This window comes from Protomyctophum parallelum (assembly GCF_964188405.1).
Source record: "Protomyctophum parallelum genome assembly, chromosome: 1".
Classification (NCBI taxonomy): Eukaryota; Metazoa; Chordata; class Actinopteri; order Myctophiformes; family Myctophidae; genus Protomyctophum; species Protomyctophum parallelum.
This window is the reverse complement of record NC_139697.1, coordinates 26014187-26041363: the sequence shown is the minus strand read 5'-3', so window position 1 is coordinate 26041363 and position 27177 is coordinate 26014187. Positions and strand designations below refer to the sequence as shown.

Sequence of the window (27177 nt, the reverse complement as noted above, 5' to 3'; positions counted from 1 at the left end):
GAGTGATTCAGAACAAATTACAACTTTCCCACTGAATACAAGGCCTGAGGGTCATCTGTGTTCACCAAGGGGGTCCTTGTTTAAAGGAAGCCGTGGGGTGGATTGTTCAGAGCTACACTGTGGAGCTTCCTGCCCACTTATACCCAATACTGCCCACTGAATGGAAGACGGGCTGGAGTTCATTTGAGGTTACAGCTCCATATACCAGTGGTTCTCAAAGTGGGTCCCGACGAGACTTTGTTGATGTAGCATAACAATCTTTTTAACGTTTAACAGTACTTCGGCTATTTGAAAATAGCCAATATACAAGCTCACAATGTGAGCTGCGACAAGTTGTGATCTTATACTGTAGATCTGCTATAAAAAAACCTAAAAACAACAGCAGCAGCAATGTGGAATGTGAAACATTTTTAACAACACACATCTTGTATGGGGGTCCCTCGCTCAAAACATTTTCAGGGCGGGTTAATGGAAACGGAAAGGATCACACACTTTTCAGGACAGACTGATTTACTCCAATAATGTCTTTATTTCATTAGTGCCACACACAAACGTGCGTTTTTCCGTTTTGTAATGTGCTTCATCAGATTCATTTCAGGTTCATGCCAAGAAATGAACCTGACCAAGCACATTTGCAAAACGCGTTGTACTTTTTTGAACTAATGAGTAAGTCATCCTGAAAAGTATCTGTGAGTTGGTCCTGGATGTGAATGAGGAGGTTTACATTGTGTTCATGCCACAACTAGCACCTCCCACTCTGGATGTGCTCTCTAATGGAACTGAAAAGTATTCAACCCCTTCAGTTAACCCATTTAGACCTAAGGACGATTCTACAAATGTCTCTCTTATCATGACAGTTTTCTGAAACCCTATGTTTCTATGTCAGTTGTGTTCAACCCTTTTCATGTCAAGGACCCCCAGAATTATCTGTATTTGGCTGAGGACCCCCATCTGGAAATATGTATAGTTCCAGGGACCCCCCGGAAGCAAAGATTTGAGTTAAAAACGTTCGCTCTGAAAGAATATACATTCCAGATTTGAGTCACATTTTCACATTTATTCAAATGGACAACAAGGGGAGCAGTGGTACAGTAGACACGTCTACAGTAGGTAGGCATTTCTACCCGTGTTTTTCTTGTGTAGTTCCTCCTCTTTGATTCTTTCTAGTCAGAAAATCTTGCCACATGGGCACTTGCCACAGTAGGGGGCGGTTTGGGACATACTGTATGTAGGCAGGCAGTCTAGGTAGGAAGGTGCGAGACCATTGAGAGCTTTATAAACAAGTAATATAATTTTCAATTTGGACAAGTTGTAATCTGTCAGTTGTTTTCTTAGGCAGTCCACAAACAAGAATTCATACATTATGAATACATAATACCAACCGTATCTATGTGTGTTTAATATAAGTTGGGTCCCTGCGGAGGTCGGTGCGGTGTTCACGGCAATGTTCCCTTTAATTTGTTTTCGGTCTGAGTAAACACCCAAACCTTCGGAGCAGACATCAGCAACTGCTGAGCAAACATACATCACCTTGACAACAACTAGCAAAACATTAGATAATGCGAAGTGAGCGCCCCACACTTCACACAGGTGTTTTTTGCCAAATGGATTTTGGGAGTGAATCAATGAATAGTTACATAAGGCTACGCAAAAGTTTATTCTGCATTTGAGCCACGGACCACCATTTGATGACATTTAGCCTTCCAGACCCAAACTAAAGAACTGTATTGATGTTGGTCAGGCCAATGTTGATCAGAATAACATGTTTTCTACATTCTCAAATTGTATAGACTTCTTGTAAATAACTTAAGTAATGCAGATGTTTAACAATTATTCAACTCTTGAGAGTGTGAAATTGAACCAAATGGAAGAGTTAAAGATCTATAAGGGTTACTTTGGTTACCAACTCTCCATTTAGCTGGGGACCACCTGGAACCCCCTCAAGGACCACTGGTGGGCCCCAGACCACAGGTTCAGAACCACTGCTTTAGTGCTTCTTAAGTTTTAAATAGTATTATCAACATGGGAGAATGCTTGGTTTATTGCAAATGCCATGGAAGAGGGCAAACATGCTCAAAGCATAAACTCAACACACACACGGGCGTGAGTGTGTGTGTGTGTGTGTGTGTGTGTGTGTGCTCACTCCCTCCCAGACGAGAGCCCTCCGCCTGCCTCTCTGTGCGTGTGTGCGCACTCCCAGATGAGAGCCCTCCGCCTGCCTCTCTCTCCTGCAAGCACGCACACACACAGTCAGGCTGTCAACATTAGCTTTAGCAGCCATTAGCATGGTCTGTGTAGCATCATGCGTTCAAAAGTAACTGCTATGTTTGTCAACCGAAACTGTTCATATCAGGCTGCATGAGCAGCGCTCGAGCGCTCTGTTTCTGCCCCCTCAATGTCGTAACTCTTCTTTTAGTTGGCTCTGGGACTGGGTCAAACCACCGCGATCATGGGAAATGGCTGGGAATGTGCGTGGCAGTGGAAATGCTCAATGCGAACTGTATAAACGTAATACTTGTGTGTGTGTGTATGCACGTGTGTGCGTGCGCAAGTAGTGTGTTGAAAGGTATTTTTGTTGGCTTTTGAAATATGCGGACTTTGTGCGAGCGTGTGTGGTGGCGGAGCCAATGGAGCGAGGGAATGCAGTGTTGCCAGGTCCGCGAATTGTAAGCGAGTTGGAGTGTGTGTAAGTAGTGTGTTGAAAGGTATTTTTTGTGGGCTTTTGAAATATGAGGACTTGGCAACCCACTCATCAGCAACTTGCGGTGTCAGTCTCCGGTGTCAGTCTCCCGGTCGCAAGTTTTCCACCTAGACATTAACCAGCCGCTTTTGCAAAGCTGCTGGTAAAAAGTGCATTTCAGTAATCAAGCCGAGAAAAAACAAAGGCGTGAATGAGCGTTTTTGCATCGTCCCAATGACAAATGCAATATTTCTACGGTGAAAAAAGGCAATCTTGTGTGAATTAAAATTCAATTCGGAATCAATAATGACCTCAGAGTTATTTACTGTACTGTTACTTTCTACAGTCTGCTTATTATTTATTCTTTCTGCTCAATTCAATTCAATTCAAAGGGCTTTATTGGCATGAGAAAACATACGTTTACATTGCCAAGAAAGAAGCAGAAAGAACAATACAACAATACAGCAATACAATCAAAACAAAAATGATGTACATTTGAAGGTCAGAATCTTCAATAGATCAAATTCTATGTACCAAGGTCACTCAATGCAGGTATAGTGCAGGAATATACACAATGATTAGTCTTTAGGGTGGTTGTGTTCCATTTGATATCCTTCTCCTATCACAGCAACTCACAAATCTTGCTGCTGTGTTTGCACATTGTTGTACTTCGCCCAGCAGATATGGGAGTTTTTGGTCATTGGTCATGTTTTCAAAATCTCTGTGTGTGGTTGCTCACTAGAACCGTCGTTCAATGGTAGAGAATAGGACTGATAGACACGTGGTACACTTCTCTCACTGCATCACACGTCCGACTTTGTGTAATATGGTGGTGTATTTAAGCTGTGAAATGCACTTGCTCACTTTCTCACTCCGCAGTCCGCACCGTGCTGCCACTCCACTGCTCAGATCGCAACCGTTGCGGCTCCAATTATCGCTGCTGCTCACCATTCCTGCGTTTCATCACCCTCTCCTTCACCCAAGCCACCATCCACCCTGTGGGCTCTGATGCTACTCCTCTGGGGGAAGCTTTACCATTGTGTTATATGCTTGGCAGGGAGTGACACATTCAGAGCCATTCAGAGACACCAAACTCACTTCTCTATAATACTACTCAAGGAAAGTTAATTTATGCTCCTTCGTAAGACATTGAAAATAGCTGATATAAGTTACAAGATCATCACAACTTTTGTCGGATATGCAATGCGTTGGATATCCAAAGCGTTGTGAGCTTCTACAGTATATCTGCAATTTTCAGTGCATGCCACTGTTGAACGCACACGTGTGTCATTCGGGCTTCAGTCTGACTATTTCACGTTTACTGACAGAATATCCCATACAGTATATATAATATATAATATTTTCAAATTAATTTTGCAGCACAACCAAATGCGCAACAACAAATCTAGAGGGCTGAACAGCTTTTTGGACGCCTCAGACAAGACATGCGTCATACTTTACCACTCTTTTCTGAGTGGTGCAACCACTCCAAGAAACAGCAATGTTGGGGGGGGGGGGGGGGGGGTTCCTAGCCAAGCCAAGCCAAGCAGTTCACATTAGCCTTTTAACTGGAACGGTCATCTCACAAGACCTGAACTTTATACAAGTACACCCACCACCACCACCACGGCTTGGGTGCCTGCCATGAGTCCTTGCAGGGCTGGAAAACCTTGGTGTGATGATTGTGAGTGTTTTGGCAGAAGGTGTCAGGAGGGAGTTTATTGAGCGATAAGAACTGGCGAAGAGAAAGCTCAAGTGAGAGAGAAAATAGGACTCAATGGTGCATTTCTGCAATAACGCTGCCACGGCTTAAGATATGGAAGGGCAAATGGGGTTTTAAGGAGCTCAGGTACCCCCCCACCCCCTCCCCTTATTCCCTCCAGAAATCACAGGCAAGAAAGGGCTCTTGCTGGCTGTCTCCTTATCTCTCATGTGTCCCCACGTAGACCCACAACGTGATTATCCCCAGCTCCTTTTCTTTTAACACGGTTCCACAATGCCAGGGAGTTTCTTGTCCTGTGATATTTACATGCTAATGATAACAGAGAGGCGACGATAATGGAACGAGGAATCTCATCTCCCTACAAAAGGACCTGCAAATTCGCCTTTTTCCATTGGAGTTGGCCAGAGGAACGGTGGCTTTTGTGTCAGGGTTTGTGTGTGACAGGGCGATTGCTTGGCGGTGCCACCGCTGTCATTATCTTAGCTAATTGGATTGCGAGACACCTCCACTATAAGGCTTGAAAATACCACAGATGAAGTCATTTTTTTCCTTCCCCCCCTCAAAGGGAGAGAGCAGGCACATCCACGGAAAAAGCCACAGTGTCGTCTGGATTACTAGCCCTATAGATAAGCACTGGTGTTCACAGAAAATCACTGGCAGACAGGTTGAACTCTATTTTTAGCCTGCTTAGTGGGTGCCGTTTTTGCAGAGGGGAAGAAAATAGCTTAGGAGGGATTTGCATTAATGGGTGTTTTTCAGGTGTCAGAGGAGTCGTTGGGAACGAGTAACAACCACAGGAGCAGAAATGTTTATTACTGACCGGTATCGCCATCGGTTCAGTGAACCGGCATGCAGATTAATTACCACATGCCCCCGCCTGTCTCCAGCTCTCCACCGTTTGCTCTTGTTTTATTTGTCCTCCAGTGAAGCAGCATTTTGACAGCTGGGAGTGGGACCTCTAGGGATCCATAGGGGGGAGCTGGGGTTCTTATGTAAGCCCTGCCGTCAGGGAGGGATTCATATCAAGGCCCATTATTTATTGGGCATTTGAGCCACGGACCACCATTTGATGGGATTTAGCGTCTCATATCCAAACGGAAGAATATTTTGATGTTGGATGAGATTTAGTCCACAATTCCATGGTTTATTGATGTGGCACTGGTACGATAGGAGAGATAAAGCCCAACACACACCATCTGTGAACGCCGCGCGTCAAAACAGCCACCTCCGTTATTTTCAATGAACCTGTCCCACACCGGCGGCGTCAGACACACGCTGGCGCACGTTCACGCCTCGCCTGATGTTCCGATACGACGCTGTTCTATTTTCCAGGCGTTGCCGCGCGGCCTCCATCCGGGAATCCAATACTGTGCTGTACTGTGGAAGCAATACTGTGCCGCGTCGCTGCGCACCCGCTTCACAGACGGTGTGTGTTGGGCTTAACAGGCAAACATTGATCAAAATACCAATTCTTCTATATTCTCTAATTGTGTAGACTTCTTGTAAATTAAGTTATATAGATGTTTAAAAATAATTTAACTCTTGAGAGTGTAAAATGAAACCATTGGACCCGGAACCAAACGGAACTGCAACCAAATGCAAGGGACCATTTCATTTGGGAGTGTAGAGGATGCCGTGAGTCCAGACCTCAACCCAATTGAACACTTGTGGGATCTGCTTGAGCGTGCTGTACGTGCTAGAGTGACCAACAGAATCACGTTGGATGACTTGCAACAAATCCTGGTTGAGGAATGGGATGCCATCTCATAGCAAAATGTGGCTAGGTTGGTGACCAGCATGAGGAGGTGCCAAGCTTTTGCGGCTGCGTTTAGATAATATGTGTTTTTTTTTTCTTCCTTATTACTGTGGGAGAGTGCAATCATCCAATCCACTAAGCAACTCAAAGCAAGGGTTTAATACCAACCATTTACCATCTTGGCAAATGTTTTGGGGGCCCTACACACACCTTTAGCTGTGTTACTCATTCCAGGAATGCCCGATCCTTACAATCTATACCTTGTTGTAAATATTCACAATTATTCAACAATAGCAGATCTACAAGCTCACAGCGCGGCACACAATAAGGCGCTGTGAGCTTGTATTGCTGCTATTTTTTAATAGCCAAAATGTGGTACATATGTATGGTAGTATAATTAAAGAACACATATTTTCTCTCCCCCTTCTTTCTCTCTATTTGTTCGTCCGTCTCTCTCTCTCTCTCTCTCTCTCTCTCTCTCTCTCTCTCTCTCTCTCTCTCTCTCTCTCTCTCTCTCTCTCTCTCTCTCTCTCTCTCTCAGGAAGCCACCGTGGCTGGGCTGCAGTGCAGATGCGTCTGCTTCATGAGCTGGTGTACGCCTCACGTCGTATGGGCAACCCCGGCCTGTCTGTCCGACACCTGTCCTTCCTGCTGCAGACCATGCTGGACTTCCTGTCCGATCAAGGTCAGATCACGTTCAACAACCAGAGCCGACTTGGTCCCTTATTGTTTTTGTCTGTTTCTTTTCTTCTTCTCCTTCCGCCAAAAATTACAGTTGTGGCTAAACCACTCGCCACTTGTCACTCGGCAACATGGTAGAGGGCCATGGCAAACAGTGACGATGCGAACCCCACGACCATTTCTATAGCACTCAATTGAAAATGCAAACTTTGAATGCATAGCTCATGAACCGTTTGACCGTCGGCATTGAACAACTTTCGTGCTCGTGCTCTTACATTTGACCGCTGGCCTTAAAATGTATCTTCTCCTAGGATCATTGATCAATATGCATGAACACCTCTACACGTGAACTTTAGACCGATACGGACAAAAACATCGGAGGTAGATTGTTTTTAAGTGAAATAATTAAGGTTTTATGGGCTAATGAAAATTGCCGTTCTTCTGCTCATAACGCATACATGCAGCGTCACATGCTTATGAAACTTTACAGTATTGTAGAGGGTCATGCCAAATAGCATCATAGCGTCATACTCCAATTGGCCAAAGGGGCCACTATAGCATTCTTTTGAAAATTAAACCTTTGACTCGTGCTTCGTTTGGCCAAAAGTCATGGCACTTGTTTCCACATGTTCCTTGGCTCATGGGGAACACATCTATCACTTTGACCAGTAAGCTCCTCCCTCAGATATCCCACCTTTTTGAGCAGTTTGGAAAATGCTTATACCTGCTTTTCTGCCTAGATTTTTAAGCAATTTGTGTGAAACGTTCTACACACAATCTATGGACCACTATGAAGAATCTCTGTTGAAGAGAAGGTTGTACATGAAAAAATGAACAGCAAACACACTGTAGTAATGGGGCACACATATTTGTTATTAAAAACAATTCTTCCTCGTGTCCGGCCATTCTCTATATCGCGTCTTTCCAGTGGTTGGCGCAGGCGAGTGCAGCTGCATTTGGTTCGGCCAGGTCATCTCCAGTACATTGTGGGGCAGAGATGCATCTCATGATGTGGTCCATTGTTTGTGGTTCGCCGCACACGCATGCATCAGAGCATGTTAGTTTCCATGTTAGTTTCCATTAAAAACAATGAGATAACTGCTTGTGTCTGGATAGCTCAGTAGGTTGAGCTCTCGCCTATAGACCCCAGGTTTGTGGGTTCAAATCCAGGCACCACCAACTCGGCGTATTAAAACTGACGTCACAATTACATAGATATTTTTTGCAAGTTCAGTCTTCCATGTTTCAATGGCTTATTGTTGTGCGTTATTGTTCTTATTGCCTTCCTGCTTGGTCCCGCCTTATCACTGCTTGCAGCTTCTCATTTTGGCAAATAGAACAATAAAACATTAGTCATCAATTATAAGTAGTTTCAACCCGGCATCCCTATTTTAGGCCTGTCGTTCTATGAAGAAGAAAAAAAACAACGTAACAAACCGATCGGCTATTTTCGGTATTCGTTGTGTGCCAAAGTAGGGCTTAGATGCATACCACCCACCACTAAAAGCACTTTAGCCTTAAGATGGTTTTGCCGGCGTGTGGTATGAGTTGGCATTCCCCGGTTGGAGAGAGATGAGAAATCCTGTGGACCTGCAGGGAGATTTTCTTTTTACCCAAAGCAAGCAGGCTTGGGGAGAGGGGAGAGGGGAGAGGGGAGAGGGGAGAGGGGAGAGGGGAGAGGGGAGAGAGGAGAGAGGAGAGAGGAGAGAGAGAATAATTACGGTAACGTGGTGAATAAACTTTGAACCTGGAGAGACGGAGAGTGTGAAAGACGAGAGAAAGAGACACACACACACAGAGAGAAGTCTAGGCGAGCTAACATTATAAAATATTCAGCACCGTCAGCAATGGGACCGCTGCGGCGGCTCTGTACACACACCATCATTTCGGGCGGCATTGGAACCCGTCCCACTGGGTGTGTGTGTGCGTGCGTCCACTTCCACTACTAGCACCCAGGAGGAGGGGGAGAAATGTAACCCGACGGCTACACTAGTTCTCTCCAACCGCGACACAAACTGTGTTCACGGATTCATCGCAGAAAAAAAACCTGTCTGCTAAGCCCAGCTGAATGTCTACTACAAAATATATATATTACCTCCATGAACCCAATTACACACACACTTAAGCCCTAGACACTTTGTCCGCGGCGAGCAGCGAAAACAGTCAAGCATGTAGACGTGCTATTTCCGCCGTCTGCTATTTTTCAATAATGACCGGATCGGTGTGATCAATAACATCAAATGAAACGACAATCAATCCGTGTCGCTTAGTTTTTGCCGTATCAAATTTCTTTTGGAACATTTTCACCAATAGAGACGCAAGCTTGAAAGTGGTTTTCCGGGGGTGGCGATTGCTCGGGTGGCGATTGCCGGCTTACACAAAGTAAGCAAATTCTCATTGACTATGAATGTACGATGATAAGAGCGCCCCTCACTTCACACAGGTCAGGTGTGATTTTATTTTCATTCTTTTAACCGAAGCCACCCGGCGCACTTTGCCCGACCTCATCCCTTGCTGTAGGCACTAGGCACGCCAGTTCCACATCAGTAGTTCTCACACTTCAAATGGCATTATGTACAGCGTGTATATCTACGATGCGATCATGCGACGCATCGTGAGCTTGTAGATCTGCTATTTTCAACATTTCAATACATTATTTTATACATTATGGTATTTTGTGAAATGGGACATTCTGCATGAACATTACTTTTGGTCCTTTAACCCATTCTGGTCTTTTAAGCATTATGTTATACGAGCTTGTTTGTACTTTTACTCAAGTAAATTTCGATTACCGCACTTTTTTAGTTGTAAGAGAGAGTGTTTCCACATTGCAGTATTGATACTTTTCTTGAAAAGAATGTGGGTACTTTTTCCCAACACCGAACAAAAGGCTACATAATTGTGTGCCAGCTGTGCTCCTGCCATCAGCCTCTCACCGCTAATCAGACCTTTCCACACAGTCTGGAAAGTTCAGAACAAAAGTAAAAAATAAATAAAAAAAATGCAATCAATTCAGTCCAATCAGAGAAATATTGTTTTTTGTTCACTTCAGCAGATTTGATGTAGTTGTAGGTCCACCGCCTTTTTCTATTGACATAATTTTGTCGGATATTGATTGTCGTTGGTTTTTGTCGTCGTCGTCGTGCTTCGTCGACAGCATTATATCCGGCGAGTCAGCTTTACACTACAGCAGCGTTACTTAGCACCAGTGCCCCAAAAAGTGCCCTGGTGTGGAAAAGCAATTTAAAAAAGTTTAAACTGCAGACTGTATAGCTTGGGAAGGGGGTTGTTCATTTTTTTGGGAAGTATTGGCTTATACTGCTTGGCAAAAAAAAGAAAACATTAATTCGGTTTCTGCAGGAATTATTTCCTTTAGTAGGGGTATGGGTGACCTTTTCACCATCTGGCAGGTGGTGAAAACCACCATTTGCTTTTAATTATCATTACAGGCTAATAATGCAAGCATAGAATACTGTCAATTAGGCCTACAGTAATATTTCTATCTGTCTATTTTCTTCATTAATTGAATAATCTAGGAAATAATTAATCGTAAATTAGCGCCCTAATTGATCACACTACAGTGTCACACCATTAGCATCGATATAGAAAAACAACTATACATAATGGAGATACCAGGTTTCATCCGGCAGTGATGATCTGCTAGTCAGTGTGTAGACAGTGTTGTGGAAAAATGGCAGTAGATAATTATCATCTCTTTTTTGGAGAATTGCCAACCCACACAGCCCTGCTCTACCAAGTCAAGTTGAGGTGAAACATTGCCCCGGCATATGTCGGCTGACATACGTCGGAGTCTTGTCGCACAACGTGACAGCTAGACTAATTTCAACTCGCTCAAAGGCGAGGAGGATACCTTTTTTTTTTTTTTTTTTTTGTGTCACACAGTGTGACACGCAAGGATGGTATAAGATGGGGCTAAAGCCATGCGCTGTGTCATCAGCCCCTGGCACTAATGTCACCTGTGCCAGCAGAATTCCAGGCTTTGAATTTTGGGTAGCAGGACCTTTCAAAGGTGTCTCTGGAGATGCGCATAGCCCTTTCAAGTCTCTGCCGGTGACAGAAAAAAGAAAGACATCCCTCAAATGTTTTATTGAAGCCTACCTTTTTAGCAGTGCTGGGTTGTAAGATAGCACTTGCCTGCTCTGCCTCAGTGTAATGACAAGGTGACTATGCAAATGCATTTGTAACCACATCTTCCAAGTCATTAGAGCCTAAAGCCTAACTTATGCTCCATCGCACGGCGGTGTAGTGGGCCGAACATAGCAGACCTAACAAGCGAACAACGCGTGGTGCATGCAACGCGTTGTTGTGAGGAAGGACCCCCCTGTAACCACCTTAAGGACCCCTCATTCTGAACCACTGTTGGACTCGAGTCAAGCTTTTCATAGAGCGATAACGCAGTACAGCAGAATGTGGAACCAATGTAAGGGGAAAAAAATCAATGGAGGGAGTGAGATATCCAATCAATATTGTCTCCCTGCTTGCGTTTGTGTTTTTGCCAAAAGAAACAGTGCTTTTCTAGTCGTTGAGAAACATATATTGTATTTTTCTTTTACAAGCAATGTAGTATATATTGTGCATCTCTTTTTTGCCGCTTCTAATATTGCTAATAAATATTTACCACCCACACCTGTTCAGCTCCGCTACCCAGCTACCTTGCATCACCTTGCATGTGAACATTTCTCTCCCAAAAAATCCTGTTTTAGCTTGTCTGCTTTTAACAGTGATTTGGTTTGCATTTTCTACAATTGAGGATATTCGTGGACCTCTGGCTCAAAGTTTGTTTCTTTAGCTTTTTTTTTTTTAGGAAGCAAACGTGACTGGATGTGTTTAAATATTTAAGATCAAAACCTTTTCTCACTTTAGTTTTGCACGGAGAATGTCTGTTTTGGCAGGCAAGGCTGTTATTGTCTGCCATTGTGTTCGCACAGATAACAGCACTTGCTCTTATTTTAGTTTTTATAGAGACAGTGCCACACTTTTGGTACCTTTTTAGAAAGTTACCCCACCGGTGTGGCTAAAATGTGTGAGTAATGTATCTTACATGTGTATTTTTGCTTGCTTACTTTTGTACGCTGCTAGTTTCTCTGACAAACGGGCAACTGAAAACAGACTGGAGTTCTGACACATCAAGACCATGTAGCTCACACCACAATAATATTACTATTGAACCTCAAAATATTACGTGTTGTGTTTATGTCTGCGATGACTGATTACAGTACTTACTTAGCGAGCATTCTATCGATTACGTTTTTGTTTAATTGAATAATCACAAGAAGGAGTTGCCTGCAACTCTGCTACATTCACCTCCATTTTGACAACCTCCCACGGGGTAACCCGATCTAGGTGATGCCCGGGATTCGAACCCGGGTCTCCCGCACGGAAAGCCAACATCTTATCCTCAGGTCTAGTCTAAAGGGAACTCCCTATAGCCTGGGGGAGATATTAAGCTTTAAGGTCATTAGGCTGATCAGGGTCAGCAGTCAGCACCATATTCGTAACGGTTGTAGATGGTTTGGTTGCGCTCAGCTGGGACAAGTGTGTTCCACCATCGTCACACAGACAGGCACAGACACACAGAGTGATGCTTTGTTGTGACTGCAAGTCATCTCCAACTTCAAGTGCATTGTCACATCACACGTTTACAAGTATAGGAGTGGGTGGAATAATTTTCTGTAGCACACAAGCTCCCACAAATTGCAGTTACTAAATGGAGCATAAGGGTAGAGAGACAAAATGAAAATGTCAACAATGTCAAATATACGGGTTTGTATTTAAATAAATACAATAAAAAGGCAGAGTACCTTCAGTCTCTTGTGCAAGTAGCAGTGCTGTAGATAGATATGACATTTGTATGAAGTTGGTGGACCTAAGGTGCCAAGTTGGGTGTGTAAATGGAATTCATACACCATCTATATTTGATAAATGTATTTATACAACGCCTTTTATCCAAAGCGCTTCCCCCACGGAAACCATGCAAGGCCGACCACTGACAAACTGTAATGATACTGATCATTTTTAGGAGGAAATAGGACCATGCCACTGCCTCTTTAAGGCATTCTAACCTGAGATCAGATTAAAAAAATGTCTTCTACATCCTGACAGTTTTCTGAAAAAGCTATGTTGCTATGTCAGTCGTTCTTCGATTTTTCAAAAATAGCTAACGCATAACATAATGCTAACACCAAAAGGGGTTCCCGCCCAAAGTGGGTTAAGTCATTTTTAGTTTATCCATCTCATTACACACATTTTCACTCGTTTCTTGCAGACCAAAGCTAAGTCTTTATTGAATCTGCGCGAGGGAGTGTCTGCTACACACTCTTGTCACAACTGGAGGACTTTAATTGACTAAGAATTAAGAACTAATAAAGTAATAAAAGTAATAAATGAAGTGAGGGTACGCCTTGGTAGCTTATCGGTTAGTCCGTCGACCATTATAGACATAGACGTTCTTGTCGTGATTAGTGGATTCTGGCAGGGTTTACTGGGAGCTCTGCAGAGTTGGTTTGTTAGGATGTCCCCATGAATTAAATGAAGGAATTTCACTGGAATATGTATCAACTAGACTAGAGCAGTGGTTCTCAAAACATTTTTATTTATTTTTACTTTACATTTGGCTCTGTAATTTCGGCAAATGTTCTCCCCAGAATAGGGATGCTAGAGTTCAAGTGGTGAAGAATGTTCTAGGGTTAGCCAGGGTTAGTGGTTAAAAATGCAGAACTAAGTGTTCGGCAAAGTTTTGAGGAGGAGAAATGAGAAAATACTGAATAGTAAGAATAACATAACTGTACTCCCTTGACCCTTGGGACATGAGAGCCAACTAATGAACATAGTCTTTTATAAATTATTACAGAGTTTATTGCAGTGATAGATCTCTGTTAGATAAGATTTCCCATTCACACAGCTCTCAATGTAGCTTAATGAGTGGGTCGCTATAGCCACATTTGCATACATTTGGGGGGTTGGAGAATGATTGATATGGACTCCAAGGGTTCCCAAACCTTTTCAACTCGAGATTATCACCAGAGCATTTGGTCCCTCCCCATGACCGAAACGTACAAAATACATTCAATTAGTGGTTCTCACACTTTTTCACAAGGACCGCCAAATTAATATGTATTTGGCCGTAGACTCCAATCTGGAAAGGGTTTATGCTAAGAGAAGATGTAATTCCTAATACTTTTTCAACCGATCTATAAGCTCACAACGTGTCACATCACTATGCATTAGTTGTTGGCATTTGGTACATTTTGATGCTACTTTCTTGCACCACCACTGGCATCTATCCAGTCAAACATGGAAGTAAGTTAAGTAACCCATGTCAAAGTATCACTCCTGAAGGTCTAATCGACCGAAACGTCGACCCAATAAAGAGCAACATTTTGGTGTCTGACAGTGTGTGGGACCCTTTCATTGTTTTTCAAAGATACCCTTTTTAAGTATGCTCTATTGCCCTACGCACCTGTCACTAGCCTTCTGAGGTGTGCATCAGCCTTTTGCTAAAAAGTATCACTACCATAATGTAAGTAATGGTATTCAAAATTGACTTCAGTAAAATCCCCAAAGTGTAGTAAAGTATTCCAGAATGTGGGGCAGTTCCCTGCACCCTTGTTGAGGGACATTCTAAGTGACATTTCACTTAGCAGCCTCCCGCTGACATTCCCCAAGTGGAGGAGACAGTGCAAATGCATCTCCACAGGAGTTAAACTCTAGTGAGCAGTTTGGGGGACGAAGGAAAGGGGGGGTGAAAAAAAAAAGCTGGAGTTTTTGGGATTTAATAAACTAAGATTTTCTATTACTTAAGATCTGAGGTCGATTCAATGCCTTCTAAATTGGTAGTTCTCAAACGTCTTTGTGCCAATGATAATTTATTAATTTATATAGCACACTTCAAGACATAGTCACAAAGTGCTTTACATAACAGGGTAAAAAACAACGTAGTCACAGCTACAACAGGATATCATTGAATGACAGCAGGCACAACATGAAAGCAGAATATATATACAAAAATAGAATAAAGGTATGCGAAAGGAAATTAAGAGAAAGCCTTAACGTAAAGGTGGGTTTTTAGAAGGGATTTAAAACATGACACAGATTTAGCAAGTCTTAAAAGTTTGGGAGCCCGGATTGCAAATGCCCTGCCACCTTTTGTGATAAGCTGGGCTGTGGGGGTCACAAGTAGGGCTTTGTCTGAGGACCTGAGTGAACGTGTAGGCTTATAGGGAAGGGAAGCCAAGGACCCCCAAAATGATATATATTTGTGAAAATGTTTTGTTACAGGGACCCCCAGAAGAGAAGAAAATGTCCCAAAATAGCAGATGTACAAGCTCGCAGCGCGGCACAAATTGACGTGATTTGAGCTTGTAGATCTGCTTTTTTGTGAACCACTGTTTCTAGTTATTTTTATGCCTAGTAGGCTGACAGGAAATGGGGAGAGAGAGATGGGGAATGACACGGAGCAAAGGCCATCGGGATCGGGACTGGAACCCGCAACACATTCTGTCAGGCTGCATTGTAGCCTATAGGTGCCTAACCGCTATGCCAGAGGTCCAGGCGGATTTGTGTTTGTGTGTGTGTGTTTTTTTTAAACAGAATCTTCTATTCTGGGGGGTACCTGGCGCATAACCTTTTCAGATTAGATTAGATGGAGATCCATGGCCAAATACTTATCAATGTGGGAGGTTAGGAAAGAGACAGTTTAAGCCTTTTTAATCAGCAGGGTGCAAGTACAATTGACAATGTTTTGATGTATCGGTCACATCTTCGTCAGGTACAGTACAGTACATTGATATATCGAAACGTAGTCATTTTGTCAGGGACGGATTAATGACTGCCCTACTCAGTAATACTGCAGTGTCACACAAAAGTTGCAAAAAAACAGCTAATTAGAATTCTGAAAATAAAAAATTTGGAGGTTTCCACCACAGCAATGATACTATATAATATTAAAATGTTATAACTTTAATTGTCTCCACCAGGCCGAAGGCATGGGGACAGAGTTTGTTTTGCACTCCGTCCGTCCGTCCGTGTGTCCGTCCGTCCGTCTGTGAACAGCTAATCTCCGGCACCATTAACCCGGTCTATGCCAAATTTTGCACACACACAAACACAAACGGCCTATTATAGCGCCACCAGGAGGCCTCTTTGTGCAAAACAAGTTTTTGGACAGTACACCTACAGATTTTGTCCAAACATCACGCAAATTGGTACACAGTCTCTCTAGAGCCATTCAACGAAACTGGTCTTTCAGATTTTCTCAGACTCCATCCTGATTGGCTAAGATTGGCTTCCAAAGTTCGCAGAAGTGCTCAGTTTCAAACAAACTGCTGCAAATCATGAACACATGGTGTGATTTCCATGAAATTGTGCACGCACATTCCCACTAGGCAGAGGAAGAAATGCTACGTGAACATTTTCAACTCAGCCTCATGGTGACGCTATAAAAGTAGTATAACTGCACGAATCTTTGGATAACTTTGTATGCCAACTCCCTAGAGGCCAAGGAAAATTCTTTGCCTGGAATTTTTCACATCTGCCACAACGCCACCAGGAGGCCGACATATGTAAAACACATTTTCTAATATTACTCCGTCCAAATTTCACGCAAATCGGTACACATGCAGTCTCCATAGTCATGTGATCAAGACGGGTTTGTTTGATTTCTCATAATCCACCTTCATTGCCTACGATTGGCTTCTAAACTTTTCAGGAGTAGCCTGCTTGATAAACAAAGTATATCACAGCCCCAGCATGTAGACCATCACTGTAATAGCACCATACGAGGGAAATCAAATAGGTGAGACGGACACAGACAGCTCATGTTCACAGCTCCACACAGGACACTGTCCTCACAGCAAGTGAGGCTTTTTATTGAATATTAGACACACCCATAATCACACCACACCCACTCGCAGGTGGCACTGATCAGTGTTCAATTCCTCATTAACAAGCACCAAAATAATAATAAGTTTGCCTCTATATATATATAGGTTACAATTAAGAGCATATCTTAACACCCCCACTATGGTCTTAGATTGTCACCTTACTTTTCTTTTCTTTTTTTTCTCTTTTTTTTTTTCAGTTTCACTTTCCAAACATAAAGTCAGCAAACTTAATCAACTTAAATTTTGTAGCAGGTTTAGTCATAACATCTGCTACATTTTCATTAGTTGGACAATAATGCAACACCACATTACCATCAGACACATGTGATCTAATAAAGTGGTATTTTGTGTCTATGTGCTTACATCTTTGTCGGCTTACAGGATTTTTTGCCAAAGCAATTGTTCCCTGGTTGTCCTCATAAACCATAGATGTACCATAATCATATTTGTCAAGATCTTTCAATAGCAATTTCAGATATAGGCACTCTTGGATTGTTGCGGCTAGTGCCATATATTCTGCTTCACAAGTGGACAGTGCGACAGTGGGCTGCTTTTTGGTTTTCCAAGAAACCAGACTGCCATTTTTGGATAGGCCAATACAATAACCAGTAGTACTTCGTCTGTCATGATCAGCCGCCCAGTCTGAATCACTGTACGCTTGAATAACTAGTGTTTCACACTTTCTGTAACACAATTCTTTGTCAACTGTACCTTTAAGATACCTCAGAACATGTTTTACTGTTACCCATTGCTCATCAGTTGGCTCTGCAAAGTATTGTGACAGTTTACTTACGATGTAACTTAGATCAGGTCTTGTACAAACGGTCAAATAAATGAGGCTACCGACTGCCTCTCTGTATAATCTGACATCAGCCATCATGTCAGTATTATCAGTATAGTTTAGTTTTTGTTCACTAGGTGTTGACCTGGGTTTGCACTCTTGCATGTCAAACCTTTCTATAATTTTTTCCACATACTTTGCTTGAGACATTTTTACACAGTCATCAATCTGGTTAAAATCAATGCCTAGAAAATGTCTAAGTCTGCCCAAATCCTTCATTTTGAACCTTGATGCAAGCTTGTTCTTTACATCCCTCAGAACATTTTCATCACTTGCAGCAATGATCAAGTCATCAACCCATATTACCATTAACACCTTTTCATTTTCAGTTTCTCTGGTGTACACACAATGATCGGCTTGATTTTGTACAAAATGAATTTGGGTCAGGTATTCATGTAAAACCTTATTCCAATTCCTGCCAGATTGTTTTAGCCCATACAATGATCTTTCTAGTCTACAAACTAATTTTTCATTGTTGTTGGATTGGACCTCATAACCCTCTGGTTGTTCCATATAGATTTCACAGTCTATAGGTGCATTCAAGTAAGCAGTTTTGACATCCATTTGGTGCAGAATCAGGTTTTCCTGTGCTGCTTTCTGCATCAACACTCGGACACTTGTCAAATTTGCTGTAGGAGAAAATGTCTCCTCATAGTCAACTCCCATCTTTTGACTGTATCCCTTAGCCACATATCTGGCCTTGTACTTTTCAGACCCATCAATGTTCTGCTTGATTGCATAGACCCATCTACCCCCCACTGCTTTCTTACCCTGAGGTAAATTGGTTAAGGTAAATGTGTTATTCTCTTTAAGTGATTGCATTTCCTCATCCATCGCATGGACCCACTCTTTTGACTTGTCTGAGCTTAAGGCTCCTTTTAAAGTTACAGGTATGTTACATGTCACTCTATAACAGTAATCTATGTTACTCTGGACCTGGTCACTTTCCTCACCAGATGTATAATCAGAAACAGAAACATAGTCACGTAGGTAGCCTGGCTTTCTTCTTATTCTAGATGGATATTTCTTTGGCTCAGGTAACTTAAATTCAACTGCCTGTGGTTGGATACCCCCCTCAGCCCCATTAACTGGAACTGCAACAAGTGGACCTTGGCCTTGCCTAGTAGTTCCACTGGCCCTGGATTCCACCATCAGGTCATCATCATCATCAATAGGTGCACTCTTAGTCTGAGTCTGTTGCTCTACACCAGTTTTAGAAACAAACTTTACTAATCTGTTCCTTTGCACTTTTCTGCTGTCAGGAAAATAGACAATGTATGCTGGACTGGTTTTGTCATACCCAATAAACACACATTTCTCACACCTTGGATCAAGTTTTCTTTTGTCCTGAATATAAGCAAAACACTCTGATCCAAACTTTTGCATTCTGGACAGGTTGGGCTGTCTCCCTGTCAGTGCTTGTACTGGGGTCTGCTTTGTGCGTTTATTAAAACACCAGTTCCTGATAACAGCCGCTGTCTGTACAGCATAAGGCCACAAACCTTTTGGTAGCCCACTCTCAATTAACATGCATCGTGCCATATCAAACAATGTGCGCCAATTTCGCTCAGCTGTTCCATTTTGATGTGGAGAATACGGTGCTGAGGTCTCGTGTTTGATGCAATTCTTAACCATTAAAGATTTGAAAACCTTTGAAGTGTATTCAGTACCATTATCAGATCTTAAACGTTTAATTTTCCCATAAGGGGCTGTGTCAGCAAGAAACTTCTCAGTGCCTTGCACTGTGTCACTCTTATTCTTGAGAAAATACACAAACACTGCACTGGAAAAGTCGTCAGTAAATGACAGTGCATACTTGTACCCCTCTCTAGACTCTGGGTGTAGAGGGCCTGCCAGATCAGTGTGCACCAGCTCTAATGGTGCGGTAGCCCTCACATCAGGCGCTCTACTCCTGGTTTGAACAAACTTGCCCTGAGTACACACTTCACATTGTGGAGGTTTGTTAGCTTTACCTTTAATTTCCATACCTTCCACGACATGTGGTAACCTCTGAATATCATCATAGTTACAATGCCCTAGTATTTCGTGCCATGTTTGCAAATCAAAACACCCTTTAACTTGGTCATCACATTTCACATCATCTTTTACAGTGTGCAAATAGTAGAGTCTATCGTGCACGTGAATGGGGAATTTCGTACCGTCTGTGTGTATCAGGACGTTCTTCCCCTCCTTGAAGATAACCGTCGCTCCGCTGGCAGTCGCCAATTTCACTGAGAGAATGTCTTGTGGGTAAGAGGGAATGTACAACGCCCGTTTCAGCGTCGTCTTGAGATGGCGGCCACGGCTGTCCATCAGAGATACCACTGCATCCCCTCGGCGCTCTGCTACGCCTTTGCATCTTGTACCATCAGCCAGCTCAACACAGTGCGACTCAGGCTGGAAGTTTTCGTCAAATCGCTTGAACTTGTCATGGTCTGTCACAATGTGCGTGGTTGCCCCGCAGTCGACCATCAGGCCCCTCGCGTCGACACCCCGGCTTGGCTGGAACTCCGCTGCAGTCCCTTCTCGCACATGGAACGCGTACTCGTCCTCCTCGTCACCGGTCGCCTCCTCCGAAACCTGCCTTGCGTCGTCTCGGCGCTGTCTCCTGCAGGTCGTGTCTTGGTGGGTGGTACTCCTGCAGTATTTACACCACAGTTTGCGTCGGCACGTACGGGCCATGTGCCCCTTCAGGCCGCACCTGTAGCACACCACATCTGCTGCTGCTGTCCGTTCACCTGGACCTGCTGCTCCTCTCCCTCTCGATGGTCGCTGTTGCGCCTGCGCCGCCATCACGTTGTCCTCGGCGTCTGGGGTGCGCATCGTCTCCGTGTCCTTGTAGCTCCTTAATTTCGTCTTGAATTCAGCAAATGGTAATGGCTCATCTGCTTGAGAGACATGAATGGCAAATGGCTTAAACGACTCGGGGAGCCCCTTCAAAACCATTGCAACTAGCAACGCATCACTTAAAGTCTCTCCGGCGTTTCTCAACGCCGTAATGGCGGTCTCTGCGCGGATCACGTAGTCTGTCACACTCTCGTCACTTTGCTTGAGCAGCGAGGTAAGTTGTTTGTAAAGGCTGATAACCCTCGGCTTTCCTTTACCCGCATAATAGTCAGTCAGCATTCCCAGCGCTTTCCGCCCGTCGTCCGGTGCTTCTCTCATCACCAGCGACACACTTTTATCATCCAGGAGCTGAATTAATTCTGCATACGCTTCCGCGTTTTTCGTCTCGTCTTGCCTCCGAGCTGCTTCTGCTCCGGCGTCAGCGTCATCTATCTCGGGCTCTGCTGAAATTGTCTCTTTCAGCCCTTTCAAACAAAGGTAGGCCAAGAACCTCGTCAACCATAATTCCCAATGGTCTTCATCCCCGTCAAACAACAGTCGCGACCAACGGCTACTTGCCTCTGTTGTTCTTTTCATGATGCTATGACCCGACGTGTAAAACACGTACCAGTCGAGTGAATGGCCTACTAAACTGCTGGGCCTGGGCCCATAACCTGATAAACAAAGTATATCACAGCCCCAGCATGTAGACCATCACTGTAATAGCACCATACGAGGGAAATCAAATAGGTGAGACGGACACAGACAGCTCATGTTCACAGCTCCACACAGGACACTGTCCTCACAGCAAGTGAGGCTTTTTATTGAATATTAGACACACCCATAATCACACCACACCCACTCGCAGGTGGCACTGATCAGTGTTCAATTCCTCATTAACAAGCACCAAAATAATAATAAGTTTGCCTCTATATATATATATATAGGTTACAATTAAGAGCATATCTTAAAGGTATTATGACATTATTTATAACATAATTTTAACAACATTAAAAGTCTTGGCCATGGTCCTTCAAACGTGTCTAAAAAGTTTGAACACTCAACTCCACTCCAGTATTTCTTGCCAGGGGTTTTTGTGTATGTGTAAACTGCATCCTGAGAAGCCATGGAAAAACACATTATTTTAGCCTGTAGATGTCGGTAATTCCCCCTTTCCTGTCAACCCAAGTTGCGCTTCTTTGACAACGTGGTAGGAACGTCACCGTCAAAAATAAAAGAGTCATCTAGGCCAGTTGGTATCCAGTGTAAGGACTTGTGTTGATTGACACAGCCAACAACAGAGCAGATTGATTTTTCTCTAGAAGCCATTATAAGTATTACAAAGAAACAAAGTCGCAGTCTACGTATATCTCTGCCGTCCAACCAGATGAGACATTTTTGCATAATTATTCACAAAAGTCCAGACAGCAGAGAATACACTGAATGTTCAAACTTCGTTTTTTTTGGTGAAATTGATGTCAAGAAAAGCCAAAAAAGCCAAAAAATCTACAAAAATGTGTTTTAAATGTCACAATCCCTTTAACACTGCTTTGTACCCGTTTTGTACAAATTTGCCACAACTACTCAACGCAGCGTCCGATTGCGGTGAAACTGTGCATGCATATTCCCACTAGGCTGAGGAAGAAATGCCACTTGACAGTTTTCAAATCAGCCTCATGGTAGCGCTACAACAGGCCAAGCCTGACACACACACACACACACACACACACACACACACACAAACACACACACACACACACACACACACACACACACACACACACACACACACACACACACACACACACACACACACACACACACACACACACACACACACACACACACACACACACACACAAACAAAACATGATTATATTACTTTTAGAAACATTTTGCTAACATCACAGACACTCCTATCCTCCTGGTGGAGACCTGTGCCCAGAAGGGCACTTTTTCTAGTTAGTAATTGAAGTCAATGGGGCTCTGATCGAGCTGGGACCGTGCCCACATTTGGAGTCATGAGTTCTTTGTGCATCCAGAGATACAAACATTAGATTTCATATAGTTGCTGTCAGGCAGAAACCTTATCTCTATATTTTAATTCTTTGTGTTTTTCCATCAATTAATGCCCTACTTGATCATAACAGCGTCACATTATCTGTTATTTTTTCCTTCTATTTTCAAATTTGAATCCAGTTTTGGACATAATGAGGTTTCCACCCCATAGAGACGGGTGCAGTACTTAGTTTAGACAGTTTTTGGTTTAGACTAGTCATTGGTCATTAGTCTTACAACCTATCTCAAACCCTCACCCTAAACCTAACCTCCCACGGGGCAGCACACCTAACCTTAACCCATGTCTAACCAATGACTAGTCTAAACTAAGTATGCACCGCCATAGAGACGATAGAAGATGGTCGTTAGTTACATTATTCATCTGAAAATGTATGTGAAAATGTTTGTTCTCCACATCTTGTTGCTGTCAGGGAGGAACCTTTTGTAAATCTATATTAAATTTAGTTTTTTGTTTTATTTCATAGTTTAATGGACAAAATGTATGCTACTTACTTAGTACTAACTATACTATGTATGTACAGCATGTGTATTATGTCTATGTGTTGCACACATATAGCTAAAATGGCCGATCTACACTACAGTACAGTATAAACTCACAACTCTTAAGCTGTTTTTTGGAAAACAAAAGCAAAGTGTGCTTGTGGGGTTCATAAATATACAACTGAAAAGAGCTTGTGACTTTAACTATGTTGGATCCATTGGAACGCAGGTTGTTTTTATCCATTTCCTGAACATTAACGGTTTTGGACATGCAGGTTTTCCCACCCAACAGCAGTGATATCTCGTCACGGGGCTTAGATTTGCAATACAGCTTTGCAAAGTGAACTGAATTGACGCTTGGCACTTTGGGGATCATTTTACATCAATCCTGACAGATGGGTAACTGTTGAAATGGCTGAGCACTGTCAAAATACCGGAGGCTCTGCGTTTACTGATGATAATATATTATGTGCTGCAGACAGTGTGAAGAAATCAATGCTAGACTAGAGCACTTCAGAACATATTAAGAGCTGTCTGTAACTTGACTGGAGAGTGGGAAGAAGGCACAGTAAACATGCTGGAAGGAGGAAGATGCCACAGTGGTTATGTACTGCAAAACATTCACATTTATGTACACATGAACTCGGTGGTTCTCAAACATTTTCTTGTCAGGGGCCCCTAAATTGATACGGCTTCTTATCTCTATCTGAAAGTTTTTTAATCACTGGATTAAGTCTAAAGAATGTATATCCTGTGTTGGAGAGGGTAAGGACTGTATTAGGTGGTATGGTAGGGCAGTATTATTCGCCGCAGGCTCGTGGGCACAGTCTTTATTGTTGAATGTAGCACAGCACAATTAAAGAGCAAAGTATGGTAGATTGGCAAGACACAATAATCTTTGTCTGTTCATGAATGTGGTTCTAAAGGAGGGAGGGAGACAAAGGAGATTTAAGCAATAAGCCACGAGAGGTCTCATGTTATCGGGTATTTTACAATGGCTGGGGGGCGTAGGCAGACCCGACGCGCAGCGGAGGGTCTTCTACCCCCCCCCCCCCCCCCCCCCCCCCCAGCCACTGTATATTAACACATGGTTGCCACATTGCCATGGGGAAATCAAACCAATCATACTAATCATTAGTCTTGTCATTTACTTGAATCAGAACCAAATAACAATGATGTTGGTGTGTGCGTGTGCGTGTGCGTGTGTGTGCGTGCGTGCGGTGATGATACAGCACGGAATGTAAACATATTTATTGATCACGCAATATAACTTCCAGTCGTACCTGAAGGCTGGGGCCGTTGTGGCTGAGACAGAGACATCTGGGTGATCTACAAGTGGGAGATAAATTAGCATCCGGTAAATTTACACCGCACACTGGGGCCCAGAAACCAGAAGCACTCAGGAAATAATGGCTAGTGGGGGGATGGTTATTTAAGGAACTGTCCCCTAGAAACACCATTCCATTTTTGGATGGTAGGTTCTCTCTCATACTGTAGCTGCAGTTATGGATTATAGGGCTGGGCAATTCATACTGTAGCTGCAGTTATGGATTATAGGGCTGGGCAATTCATACTGTAGCTGCAGTTATGGATTATAGGGCTGGGCAATTCATACTGTAGCTGCAGTTATGGATTATAGGGCTTGGCAATTCATACTGTAGCTGCAGTTATGGATTATAGGGCTGGGCAATTCCTTGAAAATATATCGACGTTGTCTTGCTTGTCTAGGTTATTTGATGAATCGAGAAGCAGGTTTTTCATGCAGTATATAGGCCTACTGTGTGTGCGCGCGCGCGCACACACACACACACTATATACCGTATAAATCAATTCGTATAATTAATCGCTCACTATGTCGCACACTAAAAATACCCGATTTCAGTCATGAGACTTAAAATTTTGCTTTGTCCATGAATAATGAATATGAATAATATAAATAATACAGTTCAAATTGATAATGTGCTCACAACGGGCTCTCCTTTCCTTGCCGTCTGTCTGTGGTGTTCATTGTGCTTCTGTTCCTGGGTCGACAGAGAAGAAAGAGGTCACGCAGAGTCTGGAGAACTACACGTCCAAGTGTCCGGGTGGAATGGAGGTCATCACTCTCCCCGACGGCCTCAAGCTCCCCGCGGTGCCCTTCACCAAGCTGCCCATCGTACGGTAGGTCTCGCCCACCGCTGTGCCATCGTCCTCTCGGTGTCTCAGATCAACCAACCGCTGTGCCATCGTCCTCTCGGTGTCTCAGATCGCTGTCTGAATCACCCACATTAACCCTGGCCTTCCTATGTCGACGAATGTCATTATAGTTAAAAAAAATCACACCCGTGTGAAGTGAGTGGTGCAACATCCAGACGCCAGAAATGTGGCCAGGGGGCCGGGCTGAAATGACAGTGACCATGTGGGGATCCCCGGAACATCCAGACCACCAGGAACGTGCCCAGGGGGCTGGCCCGGTTCCAGCGAGCCACCCCGCGTCCGAAACCGTCGAGAAATGACAGAGTTACCGTGTGGGGGTCCCTGGGGGGTCCCTGGAACATCCAGACCCCCAGGAATGCGCCCAGGGGGCCCGGGCCGTTTACGGCAAGCCGCCCCGTGTCCGAAACGGTTGAGTGCCCCACGTCCGAAACGGTTGAGCGCCCCACGTCTGAAACGGTTGAGTGCCCCGCGTCTGAAACGGTTGAGCGCCCCGCGTCCGAAACGGTTGAGAAATGGTGAAAACCAACCAAGCTATTTTCGTGCTCGGCCAGACCGACCCAGGGACCCACATAGCTGTGTAATGGAGTGGTTGCACCACTCAAAAATAACCTAGACTTGATATCGTTGCTGTTCGTTGCAGAAACGTCTTATCTCCCTATTCTAATTTTGTGTGTCATCGTACCAAAACCTAACGTTCTCACGGAAGACAGTTGACTGGCCCTAATTAGGCTACCCGCTGCTATATTATTATTATATCACAAAATAATGTTATCATTGACCTAAATGGCGTTATAACAACAATGGCAACATGGCTTACGTCTTTTTCTGAAATGACATTGGACATGTGGAAAACTTTAGTTAAACATGCAGAGTGACGCATTACTTCACCTGGGTAACATCATCTTCTGATACTTGAATGTTTTGACATGAAATAATAATCCTGTACCGTCACCGTGTAGTGTTTCGATTCATTAGAATGTTACGAGCATGATAAAATAGGCTGCAGCTGTTGTTGGTCTGCTGCTGCGGCTCGCTGAGGCTGAGCACACACGAACGGTAAAGATACCAAGGATTGGACAGTGATGTCTCTGTTATGCTACGCAACACGGAAGTAACACAGACTCGAAGCCGTTTACAAATCACAGTCACTGACGCGTCCGCTGACGAATCCTTGGTATTTTCATTCGACTGGTGATTGAGTCAACTTTTCACCGCAGTTTGGAAAACTTGGGATTCCCTTCTCGCAGTGTCACATGTCTCCGGTGGTTGGGAACCTCTCATCTACAGTACCAATCATTTAGCTTGGGACCCCCTGGAGTCCCCTCAAGGACCTCTGAACCCCACTTTGAGAACCAGTGATCTAGGATGCTCAGTAACGGCTGTGTAACGTCCTTCCTTTCTTGTCAAAGTGTCTTTTTCAACAAAAGCGCACAGCATCAGAGCTCCCAAGACATTTCACTTAACTTACCCAGTAACCCAGTTATCTCTGAGGAACTGTTCTGAAATGAATTCCAGAGCCGGGTCTGTCAGAAAGCTGATGGAAGATAATGCAACGCGACATTAAAGGCCCGTGAGCCTCAGCTACACTTTAACAATTTGCGCAAGCTTTTTAACTGGATTTGGTTCCATGACAGAACTCCACTCTGTGACATTTGAGAAATATAATGTGCGTCTGTAAGGTCGCCCTGACCCAGTCTCCCCCCGGCCAGGAACCATCAAGGCAGAAATTGAAAGTCGCTCTGTGATTTTCTCATTCGTAATGGCGGGCATTCATCTCAGGGTTGGTGTCCTGTAGTGTAGAAGGCTTCTATTTTACCCCTCGGGGGCGGCCATACTTTAGCGTGTAGCAGTGTTGATTTTGACAGCCAATTTTGATTAAGTTTTAGTCATAGTCTATTTCACCTGTACAACGTCATTTCTGATACAGACAGCTAGCCTTGGATCAAGTCTGTTATCACGGCTAATATAGACAATCATAACTCTTTTTTATCATCCTTGTTGATCCATTTAACT

At 43.7% G+C, this 27177-nt stretch overlaps 1 protein-coding gene across 1 annotated transcript in view; it reads left to right on the top strand.

The window, feature by feature from the left end:
• Window positions 1-27177, top strand: part of trappc9 (trafficking protein particle complex subunit 9) — a 350071-nt gene that overhangs the window by 25638 nt on the left and 297256 nt on the right. Inside the window, exons 10-11 of the mRNA XM_083770949.1 lie at window positions 6701-6844; window positions 25002-25128. Of these exons, the coding sequence (XP_083627075.1) occupies window positions 6701-6844; window positions 25002-25128 (271 nt within the window). The remainder of the gene's footprint in view (window positions 1-6700; window positions 6845-25001; window positions 25129-27177) is intronic.